Here is a 16,338-nt window from a genome sequence, read left to right as displayed (position 1 = left end):
CTTGTTTTATCCATTCAGCTACCCTATGTTTTGATTGGAGCATTTATTGTATTTACATTGAAAGTGATCATTGATAGATGATGTAGTTATTGCCATTTTATTATTCATATTGATATTATTATTTTTTCATCTTAAAGAAGCCCCTTTAAGATTCCTTGTAATACTGGTCTGGTATTGATGACCTCCTTTAGCTTTTTCTTGTCTAGGAAGCTCTTTGTCCTTTGATTCTAAATGATAGCTTTGCTGGGTAGAGTAATCTTTGTTGTAGGTCTTTGGCTTTTGTCACTTTGAATATTTCCTGCTAATCCTTTCTGGCCTGCAAAGCCTCTGCTGAGTAATCAGCTGAGAGTCTTATGGGAACTCCCTTGTGGGTAACTAGCTACCTTTCACTTGCTGCTTTTAAGGTTCTCTCATTGTCTTTAAACTTTGGCATTTTAATTATGATATATCTTGTTGTGGGACACTTTGGGTTCATCTTGTTTGGGACTCTGTGCACTTCTGGGGCTTGTATGTCTATTTCCTTTGCCAGGTTAGGGAAGTTTTCAGTCATTATTTCATCAAATAGGTTTTCAATTCCTTGCTGTCTCTCTTTCTGGTACCCTTATGATGTGAATGTTGTTAGATCTGATGTTTCCCAGAGGCCCCTAAAACTGTCCTCATTTTCTTGGATTTTTTTCTTTTTGCTGTTCTGTTTCGGTGTTTGCTGCTACCTCATCTTCCAAATTACTGATTCGATCCTCTGCTTCATCTAATCTATGGTTGATTCCCTCTAATGTATTATTCATTTCAGTTATTGTATTCTGTATTTTTGACTGGTTTTTATGTTTTCTATCTCCATTTTTATGTTTCCTATGTCTTTGTTGAAGTTCTCCCAGAGATCACTGAGCATCCTTATAACCAGTGTTTTGAACTCTATGTCTGGTACCATGTTTCCCTGAAAATGAGACCTAGCCGGACCATCAGCTCTAATGCGTCTTTTGGAGCAAAAATTAATATAAGACCTGGTATTATATTATACCCGGTCTTATATTAAAATAAGTCTGGGTCTTATATTAATTTTTGCTCCAAAAGATGCATTAGAGCTGATGGTCCGGCTAGGTCTCATTTTCAGGGAAACATGGTAGATTGCCTCCATTTTGTTCAGTTTTTTTTCTGGAACTTTGTTTTGATGTTTCATTTGGGACATGTTTCTTTGTCTCCCCATTTTGGCTGCCTGTGTTTTTTTCTACGTATTAGGTAGGGCTGCTATGTCTCCTGGTCTTATGTAGAGTGGGCTATGGAGTAGGTGCCCTGTGGGGCCCAGTGGCATGGTCTCCCTAGTCACCTGAGCCAGGTGTTCCCGGTGTGTCCCTTGTGTGGGCTGTGTGTGCACTCCGGTTATAGTTCAGCCCTGGTTGCTGTTTGCATGTCTGTTGGAGGGATTGATCCTTGGGCTCACTGGTTGTGAAAATTGGCTGTGACTACAGTGGAGGAGCTGTTGTGCAGGGGCTGACCCTACAAAGCAGGATTCACTTTAGCAGGGCTCTGGTGCCTGCCCATTCTGCCCTTTGGGTGTGTTGTCCTTGGAGGTGGCTGGGTGATGTGTCAGCTGGGTCTGAAGCTGGCCACCGGGCATGCCCACTGTAGGTCAAGTTCAGCTGCAGCCTATGCCCTGCTTAGGGTCACCTGACATGAGCCACAAAGCAATCCGAAGATGGCTGCCATCCACACTGGGCTTGGAGGCGCCTCAAGAGACCAAGCCATGAACTGAGGTTGGATGCTGCTAATGCTGGGATAGGGCTGCTCAGCCAGAGTTACGGGACATGCTGAAGTTGTTTATTTGGGTTTTGTGAACCTTTGAGAGATTTTAGGAAAGTTCCCAGCATGAGCCAAGACAGGTAGTGTGTATGGAAAAGCCACTGGAAGTGGATTGGGTGGGCCCACAAGTTGGGTTGGGCAGAGTACCAGGGAATCACCAGGGCAGGCAAAAAATGTTAGCCAGGTTGATGGAGACACAGATATGGTGCCTGCCCGTGCATGCAGGCTTGGTGAGGGGAGGGCTCAACCAAGGTTACAGTGGATTCTGCCAGTACTTCTGTCTGGGAGAAAGTTGCCCCTCAAGCCTTTGCCCTGAAACCAGACAACTCAGTTCCTCCCCGTATGTCCCTGTGCCTTTCAATCTGTTGCCCCAGGGCTAGGGCTCAGAACAAGTGAGTCTGTCAGTGAGTAAGTCCACGCATGGTCCTTTTAAAAGGAGCACTTGGGACTCCAGCCACCCTCTGTTTCATTCAGCCACAAACTCCACTGGTTTTCATAGCCAGAAGTTGTGGGGACTTCTCTTCCCACTGGAACCCTGGGTTGGGAGGGGCTGGGGCCCCTCACTCCTCTGGGGAGGACCTCCACAGATTTTTAATGGTCACCTATGGGTGTGGGACCAGCCCGTTCCATGTTTCTGTCCCTCTTACCAGTCTCAAGGTGGCTTCTTCTGTATGGCCTTAGTGGTAGGGCTTTGGTTCAGCCACACTTTAGGCAATTCTCGATGATGGCTGTTCTATAGTTTGGTTGAAATTCTGATGTGGTCGTGGGAGGAGGTGAGCACAGTGTTTGCCTATTCTGCCATTTTGACCAAAAATCTGCCCAAACATTTAACAGATGTTTGTAGATAGTGAGATTATGGGGAAGTATTTTTCTCATTTTTAAAAATTTTCAACCGTCTCAACTAACTACATACTATCATTCAGTTTTTCATTGTTTACTCCCATGTTCTCTTCCATGTTGCCTTTGGGATCAAAAACCCTCGGCCAGTCTGGCTCTAGCTACGGAGAGCTGGTCCTCCCACACACGTGCCTCTGCTACAAGGGTCCTCCTTACAGTCTGTCCTGGGCCTGCTCTCCATTTTCTGAAGGGCACCTTAAGTGTTGCCTACACCTGCATGCCTGTCTCACCTCCATTCCACCCCATCTCTGCTGAGCCAATGTGTTTGGAGCTCCAGATCTGGTTCAAATCTCCAAACTTAAGGCATTCTGAGAACTCCAGAGAGAAATAATCTGTCCCTTCCAAAAGGACACAGCACTGGCTAAGCATGTGGCCCCCACCATTTGGGACTGCCTGCTAAAAGACTGACGTGAGCAGATATATGTACGGATGTCAGAGTTCACAGCTAGAGTATGTAGTCCTCAAGGACAAAGATTTGGTTTTGGAGATTTTCATATCATCTACTACACATAGCTCTGTACCTTGAATACGATAGTTCTTTGATAAATATTTCACAATAGAAATCTCTGTAAATACCAAGTTTCCAAGGCTTTATCATTAGCCTCACTGATTGTGAGAATTATTAGGTTTGACAAAACTCCAGGATAATTAAAAAAAAAACATCGATCACTGAAACTTCTTTGTAATAGAATCTGACTCACAGTCCTAGTCAATTTGGGGCTCTTCCTATTTCTCTGCTCATCTCCCTCAGTGGCATTGAGCATTTCTTATTTCTGAGATGCAAATTACAGGGGTAACTTCCAAATTCATACTTTCTGATTTCCCTTTTAAGACCTTGTTTACAAATTTGGTTTTTACACTGTGTTTCATAATTTGGCTCAACACCCAAATTAATCTTGCAGGAAAAATGGTTTATAAGTTAACTGATTTTACATTCCCAAAAGAGAAAAACTCGTATGGCATTTCAACAAAGGTAGAGTCAAGGTACAGTAGTCAAAAATAAAACGTTCAATTCCCCTAACGAAAAACGGATAAAGGTCAAGTGTTTTCTGAACCAGCCCAATCATAACAAAGATTCTCCTGCTACTTCAGATCTTATCCAATGTATTAGATGCCACACTGCTAAAAGCATACAATTAGACAACTGTTAAAAAATGTACAAGATTGTAGAAATTCATGTCAGAACAACTTTCCTCAGTGTTTCCAGTTAAGAAATAAAAAGAAACAATTTTATCATTGAAAAGAGAATATAACCTGGAAAATTATTTTGAAAAAAGTCTTCTATCACCTCAGAAGTAATTACTTCCAGCCTTGGCCACATCATGCTGTTTTTTACTGGGAAAGGACACTAGCAATTATTGAGTGTCCACTAGAGCAGGAGTCAGCAAACCCAGGCCTACGGGCCCAGCCCAGCCCGTGGTCTGTTTTTGTACAATCTGTGAGATAAGAATAGCTTTTATGTTTTTAAGTGGTTTAAGAAACAATCAAAACAAGAATATACTGTGACATTTGAAAAGTATATGACATTTATATTTCAATGCCCATAAATAGAGTTTTACTGGAACACAGTGACACCCCTTCCTTTGCATGTGATATATGGCTACTTTCATGCCAAAATGGTGGCACTGAGCCATTTCTCTCCAGCTGGTGGTCCACAAAGCCTAAAAAATTTGACACCTGGCTCTTTTTGGAAAAAGTCTGCTAAGAAGTTTATAAATAATAGCAAATATTATCCTTAATTTACAGGTGAGGAAACTAAAGACACAAAGAGTTTAAGTTACTTTTACAAAGGACATATTGAGTAAATAATGGCACTAAAATTCAAACCTGAGTCCACCTGATTCCAAAATTGGAACCCCAGAGTTCAGACCACACTGTGCCATGCCTTTTCCAATTAATACTATATTGTCATCATTTTCCATGATGGTTGTTACATTGTGCTGATATGTCAAATTCATGAAACCATTCCTTTACTGTCAGAACTTGTCCCTGGTTTCTTGCACATATAAATAAAACCAAAAACAAAGTTGTACAGATGTGCAGAGCTTGCTTAAAAAGATGCAGTGAGATTAAAAATAATGAAATAAGCTTTGAATACGATTAAAAGGCCCTAGCTTTTTCTGGGCTTCTTTGCAGCTATCAATTACCAGGAACTTCTGGGTCTTAGACGTCACAGGCAATACAGCTCTATGGGAGGGAAAAGATAAGAGCAAGTCTGGGGGGGGGGGGGGTGTGGCTGCCCAGGGCTCCTCCTCTAGCCAAGGAGGAGAATTTTCTGTCTGAGCCTAGAAAGCAAGTGTGGCCCATGACTTCCCATCGCATTAAACACTACATGGCCTTTAGTCTATCTAAGCAAGCTAAAAGCGGGGAGAAGTGCTTCCCCCATCACTCTGGGTCTCATCGTTCACCCTCACGGGTAAATGAAGTCTGCTCACAGGCTCAGGCCATTTTGCTCAAGCCAGCACTAAACCCTTGATACCCTCACTTCAATATAGTTTCCCAATACAAAGCCAATCCAGTTGATATAAGGAAAGAAATGGATAGTTAGAAAAATGATCAAGAGCTATGAGCAGCAATTTAAAAAATACAAAAGCATCCCTCAAACAATAGACAAAAGTAAGAATTTCCTTTTTGACCAGTTTGGTGAAAGAATGAAACCGCCTCTCTCTTTATAATACAAGTCACAGTGACTATACAGACATTTCAGAAATAATAGTGCCAGAACAATCTATTCATCTTGGCCACCTCCAACGTCAGTCCCAAAGCTCGAGGCCTATAAAAGGGTGCCCATGTGTCAGACTCGCCTGGGATAGCTAGGGTGAATACTTCTTTCCTGCTATAATTATTCATAGAGCCCCTTCAAACTCTCAAATGTCTTGGCTTAGATGATAAATGATATGTAATAATGACCCTATCTCAAACCTTGAACTGTCCTTAAAATATCCACTTATTAATACATTAATGATTTCCTTCAGGGCCCCCTGGAGTGGGCTGAATGGTGGCCCCAAAGATATCAGGTCCTAATCCTTAGAAGCTGTTTACCTGTTAACTTACTTGGAAAGAGGGTCTTTGCAGATGTGATTAAGTGAAGGATTCTGAGACAGGGAGATAATCCTGAAGGGCCGTAGATGCTATCACAGTAGATGCTATCACACGTATCTTTAAAGAGGAAGATTTGACAGAGACAAGAGGAGAAGGCCACGCGGAGATGGAAGCAGAGGGCGGAGTGATGCAGCCACAAGGAACGCCCCATCTACCAGGAGCTGGGGCAGGCCAGGAAGGATCCTGCCCCAGAGCCTCCGGATGAGTGTGGCCTTCCCACACCTTGATTTTCAACTCCTGGCCTCAGAAGTGTGACAGAATATACTTCCATTGTTTTAAGCCACCCAGTTTGTGGCAATTTATTATGGCAGCAACAGGCAACTAACCCAGCGCTCCATGACTGCTTCTTCTCTACTAGTTTCTCTAACAATAAGCCACACAATCTGTCAACTCAGGATTCCCGCAGCTGCTATTCGTGCAGTCTCTCAACTGTTACCATATCCTTGCTTCTGTGCTGTTGACAATCAACGTCTGATTTCTTCCATCAGCAGCTAAATTTGGAAAGTTGGGGAATCATCTGATTGAGTTTAAAAGCAGCTACCATGTTGTTTCCAAGAAACGCACTTATAGCACAATGATGAAGAAAAGGTGAAAGGGAGGAAAGAAACAAGTGCTCAAAATGGCCCCCGAAGGCAAACCCTTCTACACATCCCACAATGGGAAAATGGCTGAAGCGCCAGTCAGATGGCACAGTTGCACAGAACAGCTAAAGCCACAAGGGTTTTAAGAACTACATGGGGCTCTTTTTTGTCAGCACAGTGGTAGGGGGCACTGTTGGCAATCAAGGGTCAGAGGCCAGGAACGCATCACATCCTCTGGAAAGCAGGAGACCAGCCAGTGCTTGCTTCTCTGTACAACAAAGACTATATTATGAATGCACTTAAGAAACAAAGTTTGCAAATCCAACCTTGGAAACCACTGCGAATCGGTTACTTGCAAACAATGAATGTGGGAATCTCAATATTTGTATCTGTTAAGGAACAAGTTAGGTTACAAATCAGTGGGGAAGGGCCCTGTAATGATAAAAGGAATCATTTATTTACGATACCATTATCAAATATCTTAGCCCCAAATGCAAAAGCTACTTGAAGTGAAAGGAGAACCTGATTAGAAATTACAGGATATACAATTTACTAAACCTCTTGTTACCTGAAGAGACATAATAGCAGAATATTAGTTATCTGTATGATATGGATAAGGACAAAGGGCTAAAGCATCCTGTGCAAACACACAGATGAAGGGAACAGTGAGGACAAGACACTACACTGATGGGACAAAACGATTTGAAATTTAAGAGCTAAAAATACACACAAAACTTTGAAACCAAGTTTAGAATAAAAGACGCTCCATGAATAATAAGCGGGCTTCACAGCAGCATCTGTAACCTAAGGTTTGGCTACTCTTAGCTAAAGCTAAGTCACAACAGACACACACACGGCCAATCAATGCTCTAATCCAGGGGACGGCAAACTATGGCCTGTGGGCCAAATCTGGCCAGCCACTCATTTTTGCACTGCTTGTGAGCTAATAATGGTTTTTATATGACTAAATAGCTGAAAAAAAAAATCAAAAGAACATTTCATGGCATGTGACAATTATATGAAATTCACATTTCAATGTCCATAAATAAAAATTTTATTGGAATACAGCCATGCCAATCATTTACATACTGTCTGTCTCTGTCCTTGAGATACAACCTGAGTTCAGTAGTTACCACAGAGAACTTAGAGCCCTTTACAGAAAACTTTGCTGACCCCTTCTAACCTATATGTGGCAAATTATATGTCACGTGCAGAATGGAGTTCTGGAGATCAAGGTTTTCAGTGAGAAATTAACTGACTAAGCTGTGTTCAGCCACAGGGTCTGGAAATGACACCACCACGGTATATGAATTCAAACTTATAAAGGGATTTTTTTCCTACGTGAGGGAATCTTGGGTGCTGTTTAGAAATTTGCATTGTTTCAGAAAATGAATTACGGAGATAAATGGAGGTGTACTGGGGAAAACCTTTCTCACAATTTGTCACCACAACACAGAACAGCAGTGTGTCTTATAAACTGGAAAGATTCATGCGGAACTTGACCTAACATCTATGCATAAGATATAGAGTAGATAACAGTTTCAAAGTTGATCCCTGTGGTGAGTTGAATAGTATCCCTCAAAACTCACGTCCACCCAGAACCTCAGAATGTAATCTCATTTGGAAATAGGGTCTCTGCAGATATAACTAACGTAAAGATCAAGGTGAGATCACTTTGGATTAGGGTGGACCATAAATCCAATGACTGTCCTTTCATAAAACAGGAAACGACAGAGACACAGGGAAGAAGGTCATGTGAAGACAGAGGCAGAGATGGGCGTGATGCTACCAGAAGTCAAGGAATGCCAGGAGCCACCAGGAACCAGAAGAGGCAACGAAGACTTTCCGCTAGTCTTCAGAGGAAGCGCAGCCCTGCCAAACACTCGGATTTCTGACGTTTGGCCTCCAGAACTGACACAGAATACATTGTTGTTGTTTCAAGTCACTGAGTTTGTGGTAATTCGTTATGGCAGCCCTAGAAAACTAATACAATCCCCTTTCAAGTTCCCGTCAAACTCCAACCTCTCTGATTTTTCTCGAAAGCAAAGACCGTTTCTTCTTCAATTTCTTGTAGAAACTCAAGAGTCTCCTAGAGTGCTAATGTTGCTAAAAGAATAACTCAATGACATTAGCTTCATTCTTCTCGAAAAGTTAATAAGAAATAATGGCATATTCTTAAAATCAAACCTTTTATTTTGGGTAATTGTGTATTCACATGCAGTTGTAAGAAACTATGCAGAGATCCAGTGTGTCCTTCACCCAGTTTCTCCTCATGGTCACATTTTGCAAAACTATGGTACATCACAGCCCGGAGACTGTCACTGATAGTCTAGTGATCTGCTCCCAACTCCCCCAGGGTTTGTGCTCACCGGGTGCACGGGGGGTAGCTATTTAGTTTTAGCTACCACCAAAGCTACACAACAATTTCACCCCACAAAGACTATAATGGTATTTTCCTACCTACAAAACTATGCTTTATCTGTTTCTGTACCTATAAATATTAACACAATGGCTGGTTCAAAGACAAACCTTTGAAAAAGCCAAGGTGAGAGAGCATATTTACTTGATCATTAAAATAGAAGGCAAACATTTTCCAGATATTCTGAGGTAATGTGAGGAAGAAAAATGGCGACGACAACCCAGAGCAGGTTCCTTCAACAGGACACAGCTCTCGTACCTTGTCCTTTTTGTCTTGTCGGGCATACGGGAAACACGGGATCACGGCAGTCACCCGGGACGACGACGCGATCTTGCAGGCATTGATCATGATGAGCAGCTCCATCAGGTTGTCGTTGATCTCGCCACAGCCACTCTGGATGATATAGACATCTTCCCCTCGCACGCTTTCACCAATCTCAACACTAGGAAAAGAAAAATGCCACCCATTAACATGAAAGCATATTTGTGTTGTGCGGGGCCCCAGGACCACCCCCAGGTTTGATGATTCGCCAAGACTCAGCATATGTCTACGGTTGTACTCACGGCTCTGATTACAGTGAGAGGATACAGGGCAAAGTGGGCAAAGGGAAAAAGTGCGCAGAGTGAAATCCAAGGGAAACCAGGTATAAGCTTCCAAGAGTTGTCCTCAGTAGGGTCACACAGGTTGAGCTTAATTCCCCTGGCAAGAGCTGTGACAACACAAGCGAAGTGCTTGTTGTCTACCAAGAAAGCTCGTTAGAGACTTAATGCCTGGAGGGTTTTATTGGCGGGCTGGGCCCGCAGGCACCCTTTGCCTGGCACATAACCAAAACTCCAGACTCCCAGGCATTCAGCATTAAGCACGGTGTCCACTGGGTTTAGCAGTGAGATATTTCTATCATGGAATGGAGGGAATCCTCGCAAAAGTTAATTTCCTAGACACCAGCTGAGGGCCACCTTGCCAGCAGGCCTTTTTCATGTACAAGATCTTATATGCTCTTTAGAAATTTGTCTCAGCCTTGCTAATGTGAACTCTTTTCCGTTAAATATTATATTTACTTTTAATTTTTATTCAAGTTACATATACACATTGCTTAAAAGATTCAAATCATTCCATAAGGCTTATAACAAACAGCCTAGAGGCAACCAGTTTCAACTCCTGATATGGTTTTTCAATGTTTATCTTCAAGTCTTTAGCTGATGTGTCTGGATTGCTTCATCTTGATTTCTCATTTTCAGGCATCACGTGTTGATGCGTCACTATGAAGATGAGGATTTAACTCTATTTCCTCTCCATCCCATCACCTGAATCATGTGCAGCCTCCCTCCCTACCTCGTCTGGCCATCATCCCAATACAGACCAATATCCTAACCAAATAAGAGTGTTACATTTCCACTGTGTAAATGCTGTTCAGAGCTGAGCCCATATAGGGAACTTAAAGCAGTTTATAGTTATTTCTCATCTAAACATAAGTTTTGCTTTTTGGGGTTTCTTTTTTTTTGGGGGGGGGGGGCGGGTTGTTTTCCCTAGAGGAAATTATCCTATCTTTTGATCTGCTAAGTTTTCTGAGTACAGAATATACATTCCAACCTAAACACTTGGCTAACAAGCTGAAGGATGTTGGAGGCCTCAAATACCGACTCGGAGACTTTATCATCCTGCCCGCATCGCCCCAGAGCTGTCTGACCCTGCGTTCTTTCTGCTCCGCCCAGCTGCCGCCCGGGAAGCCCCTCCACCCCTGTCCATCACTCCATTTCCCACTTTCTGTACCCTTTCTTGCTGTACTTCCTTGCTTTGCTGAATGGTGTCCTCCAGTAGCTTCTTGAGAAAGAGTCAATAGGAGCTTTGAAAGGCTTCAAAAACTACATGTTGGAAAATTTCTGTATTTTGGGTATATAATTCTGAGTGTTCAACCCAAGAGTGAGCCTGCCCATCGCTGGCAGGGACCTTCCATGGCAAGGAAAGCAAACCAGTGCCACGTGTTCAGGCCAGTCCTTCACCGAGTACTGCCTGAGAACCAAGGACACTGTCAGCTCTACCACAATGTTTGTTTTGAAAAGGCCAATTTGTCCCAATGATTGATATACTAGAAACAGTTTGAGAATAACATGAATTTTGCACTTGTTTTACCACGATCCCTCATCCTGAGATGAGAATGCAGAAGACCACACTGCACCCAGGTAAATGGAGCCACTAAGAAATACTCCAAACACACACACACACACACGTCACAAGGACAACAGTCTCACCCATCCACATCTGGTGTCACAACTTTCTGCACCCTTTCAGATCGCCCTCATTGGACCTCCTCACGAGAATGCAAAAGCTGCAACCCTTCTGAGACCCACTTCAACAAGCAAGTTGCAGGTCTTTTTCAATTATTGTATATATGTCTGTTTTAAACATGTAGTACGTGTTTTCCCATTTTTATTACATTCCCATCTTTTTTCAATATGCCAATGAGGAAATTTTTAACTGTTGTGTCCCTAACCCCATCTTTCCCATAAGCCCTGTGGCTTTTTGCTGCATGATTTTGCATAATGTGGTGATTTTTGGGAATTCGTCTGTCACCTTACAGAAGTAACTGCAAATGAAAGGCATATCCAAAAAAGAAAGCCACTGAATCTTTAAAATTACAAGTGACGCACATAATTACCCTATCCCCTTTCCTGCTATTAGAAGCCAATTATACCGAATGGTATGGTTTTATTAAAAGAGCCAACTATTTCATAAGAAAATTTAAACACAAGTGACATTTGGGATACCATATAGCAGCCTATCTGAATCTACAGAAGCTTCTATTAAGTTCAAGTAGGATAACTAGAAGAGAAAAATGAAGTAATTCAAGATAACATGATCTGAAAATGAGTTTTGGCAATAGTGGGTTATATTCTTGCATGGATGAAAACATTATGCTGATGGGCTGGCCGGTGGCTCAGGTGGTTGGAGCACTGCTCCTAACGCCCGCCGAGGTTGCTGGTTCGATTCCCACATGGGCCAGTGAGCTGCACCCTCTACAGCTAAGATTGTGAACAACAGCTCTCCCTGGAGCTGGGCTGACGTGGGCTGCGGCAGGCTGCTGTGTCGCCATGAGTGGCCGGTGGCAAGCGTGAGTGGCCGGCAGCCAGTGCTGGGAGTGGCTGACCGATGACTGGCGACCGACTGCCTCAGCGGCTGGTGGGGGGGCAAGGCTCATAATATCAGCATGGGCCAGGGAGCTGTGTCCTACACAACTAGACTGAGAAACAACAGCTTGAACGGGAGTGGGGATGAGGCAGAAGAAGTGGGGGTAAAAAAAGAAAACAGTATGATGCCAACCTCAGGATGAGAGGGACAGAATTCTATGTGCTCCCTTCCTATCTTGAATACGAAGGAACTAAATATAATTCCTTTGTGCACATCACATCAACTGTGGGATGAAGTCAATATGGAAATCATTTATTACATAGCTCAGGGGTTGACAATCTAAGCCATGAGCTGAGGATGATGTGATTGGCAGAATAATGGCCTCCCAAAGATGTCTATATCCTAATCCCTCAAACCTTGAATATTTTAGTTTACATGGCAAAGAGGAAGCAAGGTGGCAGGTGGAATTAAGGTTACTAATCAACTGACCTTAAAATAAGATTATTCTGGATTGTTCTAGTGGACCAATGTAATCACAAGGGTCCTTAAAAATGGAAGAGGGAGACAAAAGAGGTCAAAGAGATGTGAGGAGTGAAACAGGGTCAGGAGATGCTATGTTGCTGGCTTTGAAGATGGAAGAAGGGGCAAGAGCCAAGGAATGTGGGCAGCCTCTAAAAGGTGGGAAAGGCAAGGATGAGATTCTCTCCCAGAGCCTCCAGAATGGGGCACAGTGACCCATGATGGGCTGCCAGGCTACAGAATGGCACAGTGCAGCAGCTACGGAGACAGGGGCCCACAAAGCCTAAAATATTCACTGTCTGGCCCTTCACAGAAAAAGTTTGCCAATTCCTGCTGTGATGACTGCTACTCCCCCAACATTTCAGCCTCTTTGGCCTATTTTTCCTTAGGAACCTCAATCCGCCTATGACTAACAGTCCAGAGCAGGACAGAAAATACTATTAACATGGCAACTTTTTCCCCAAAGCTATTCCTGCTTCTACTCATAAACATGATCACGACTGATCTTTATTGTAGGACTTTTAAAACTTGTGGCCAGAAAGCAGCATCCCTTTGCTGTTCAGATAAAGGATCCGCACTGATCCTGAAATAAGAAGGCTGATGAGTTTGAGTCAACAATGAATGGATGTGGTAATCAAAAGGTGGCCGCCTTGTCTTTAACACTTTTCCCATCAAGAAGATTCCCCTTGGGATCAGGGAGGACTCTGTGCTTGACAATAGAATATGACAAAAGGGATGCAGCACCAACTTCGGGGCCCCGGCCTTAATAAACTGGTAGATCCCACTTCCTGTCTTTTGGAATACTTGTGCTTGGCACCCAGCTTCCATGCTGTGAGGGGAAGCTTAAGCAGCCCTGTGGAGAGGCACTGAGGTTCCTAACTAAGCTACCAGGCAAACGCTAGTACCAACTTACCAGCCACGTAAGGAAGCCATCTTAGAAGTGTATCCTCCAGCCCGTTAATTATCCCAGATGCCACCACATGAGGCACAAACAAGCCTTCCTTGCTGAACCCTGCCCAAATTGCAGATTTGACAGTTCAACAATTATTGTTACCAACCATGAAATTCTGGGGTGATTTGTTACACAATGAGAGACAACCAGAATTTTGGGTCTTACAACACAGCTAATGACTCTGGGCAGGTTAACTGACCAGGATAAACTGTTACAACAGATGTTCAGGCATCATCATCGGTGCTGTCCTAGGACATCATGATGGCATTTCAGTGGTCTATAGTAAAGCTGAGGCGGACATCTCACTCATATCTCAAATGATTTAGAGATGAGAAGTTAAAATCAGGAGGCTCTGTGTCCGATTACATAGTGTTTGAAAACGGGGAATGAATGGGAGGAGCAATGACCAGGAGACGCCAAACCAGATTTCTGGTCCTGGTTCAGTAAGAGATTCGGAAAGGGGCCCCTTAGATGAATTGAATCAGTCCTGTCTTCCTTTTGCTCTTCTGTGTCTGGTCTCTAGGAGCATACAGTAAAAACTGGATCACTAACATAGTACCTGGTACAGAGAGGACTGTTGGTAAAAATCAACCTCTGGACCTACACAGCTCATGGGAAAGAGAAAAATCGAGAAGTTAACCTCTTAGAGTCTATAAAATATAACTGTAAACATAAAATATAACTGTAGAAGCAATTCCGAGACTTCACGTAGAATGGTTTTTGAGACCTCATGATTTCTAATTATCAAGTGGTAGTTGTAAAATACTCAAAACCAATAAAATTAGGCCTCCTTTAATACTTCAATGAGTGAGTTTCACCCAACAGTACACATAGTATTTTTAGCAGAAATCCAACGCTGACTTCACAATGGACTTCTGATGTAGATTAACCACGTTCTTTAGCAATGGAGTGGGCTGAGATAACATGGAAGGGCAACAGATTTGTTTCTAAAATCTACTTCATCCAGAAATTTTTCCTTTACTTACTGCATTTCCCCCAAAATAAGACTTGCCGTGTAATTAAAACTACTGAAACTTGAATGGGACTGGCAAAATATTCCAACATTCATACCTAGCTATACTATCTTTCTCTAGAGCCCGACATCCTCCTGGACTTCTGTATTCAACTCTGCAAAGAGGAATTCTTTATCCGAAGGGCTCCCAGCATTAATACCACCTGGTACTCAGTCACAAATGTTTCTTCACTTACACTATCATCAGGGCCATGTAATTGTAATTTCCCACCTAGAAGGGAGTCCCATCCCCAAAAAGCTGACAACAACAAACACCATCTTCCCCATATGCATTAAAATAACACCTCAGTATCTAAGAAATTTTCACCTAACTCAAAGTCATCAAGACTTTCTCCCATGTTTTCATCTAGAAAATTTTAGTTCTAGATAGGTTTTACATTTAGGTCTATGATCCATTTCAAGTTAGTTTTTGAAATGGTGGGAAAAATGGATGAATGTTCTTTATTTTTATTTATTTTTTGGCAGCTGGCACCAATTGTTTCAGCCTCACTTGCTGAAAATGTTTAAGTGGATCTTGGACAAAGATATGAAAATGATCAGTAACCACGTACAGTGCTAGACATTTGAGGGGGGGAAATGAGACCAACTTGAAATTATTCAAAGAACTTTGAGGACTCTGGCAAGTGGAAAATGGAACCCCTGGTTCTGCCACTGGCCTGCCCTCACTGAGCAGAGCGACCACTTCTCCTGGACCTGAGACATGGGTGGCACTTATATTCCAGCCGTGGCCTGGTTGCTGGACACAGCAGAGTCCCAGAACTACGAAGGAGCTTAAAGTCTATCATCTTTGACGCAGAAAAAATTAGAGGAAGCATTGGGGAACCCAGCACGTGCGCCTCGGAGTTCCCACGCTCTTTAAACCCTTAGCACAACCACCTTCTGGTTAACCCAGAAGTTTGCACCCTGGCTGCTCAGGAGAGTCACCTGGGAGGTTTATCCATGCTGCTCCCCAGCCCGTGGGCTCAGACCCCGGGGCAGGGCGGGGAAGAGGCGTTTTAAGGGGACCCAGGTGAATCGCATTGCGCAGCCCACGCCGGGGGCGGAACCTTCCCGAGCACGCCGGGTTTGGGGTAAGTCCCTCAGGGACGCGAAACCGCGGCAGGCACAACCAAGGCGGCCCTCCCCGCGTGCCCTGCACCGAGGCGGTTCGCGCCGGTTGCGCCCACCGCGCCCCGAGGCGCTGTGACCGCCCCCAGGTCGCCCTTCCGGGCTGGGGCCGCCCTCCTTGGCTTCCCAGGGCGCAGCGGCTGTGGCGCGGAGGCCTCGTCGTGGCCGGCCCGCCCCGGAAGGGGGAGCGCCCGCCACAGCCTAGCCGCGCGCCCCGCGCCCTCCCCCGCACAGCGCGGCCCCCACCTGGTCTCCTGGTTGCTGAACTTCTTGGTGATCACCTTGCCTAGCTCCAGGCCCAGCCGGTCGGCCACGCGCTGGGACAGGTCCTGGTGCGAGCTACCGCTGAAGAGCACGATGTTGGGCATGTTGGGGCTCCGAGGGGTACGCGGCGGAGACGGAGTGGCGGTGGCACTGGAGGCTGCAGACGGGGCGGGAAAGCTCGGCTGCCTGGCGGAGGGAGGAGCTGAGCCAATGGAAACGCGGGAGGCGGAGCTCCCGGAGGAGGAGTTGGAGGGGGCGGGGCTGGGGGAGGAGCGAGAAAGCGCTGCGGCTGGACCCGCTGGTGGAGCGGGGGGGAGGTGGGAGGAGCAGCGTGGGAAGGGGAGGAGAAGGGGAGTTGGGGAGCAGGAGTGGAGGGAGAACGGGAGGGGCTGGGAGTCAGGAACTGACCACACACCGAGGGCGGGAGGCCCTGGGTGGTCCTGAAGCATTGAGGTGCCCTTGCTCCGTGGGAGAGCTCCAGGCCACAATCTTGACCTTTCGGTCCTGCCTCGTGGTTGAAAGCCAATGAACCAGATTAAGT

At 44.6% G+C, this 16,338-nt stretch overlaps 1 protein-coding gene across 1 annotated transcript in view; it reads right to left on the bottom strand.

Annotated features, from left to right (window-relative positions):
• The window catches only part of PRPS2 (phosphoribosyl pyrophosphate synthetase 2), a 32,796-nt gene extending 16,806 nt beyond the window's left edge, over positions 1-15,990 (bottom strand). Inside the window, exons 1-2 of the mRNA XM_019746354.2 lie at positions 15,780-15,990; positions 9,055-9,238 (exon numbers count right to left, since the gene is read on the bottom strand). Of these exons, the coding sequence (XP_019601913.1) occupies positions 9,055-9,238; positions 15,780-15,901 (306 nt within the window). The 5' untranslated portion in view covers positions 15,902-15,990. The remainder of the gene's footprint in view (positions 1-9,054; positions 9,239-15,779) is intronic.
• Between the last annotated feature and the right edge of the window lie 348 nt (positions 15,991-16,338).

Source organism: Rhinolophus sinicus, chromosome X (assembly GCF_036562045.2).
Source record: "Rhinolophus sinicus isolate RSC01 chromosome X, ASM3656204v1, whole genome shotgun sequence".
Taxonomy (NCBI): Eukaryota; Metazoa; Chordata; class Mammalia; order Chiroptera; family Rhinolophidae; genus Rhinolophus; species Rhinolophus sinicus.
Note: the sequence above shows the minus strand (reverse complement) of the source record. Positions and strands in the feature narration are given on the sequence as shown.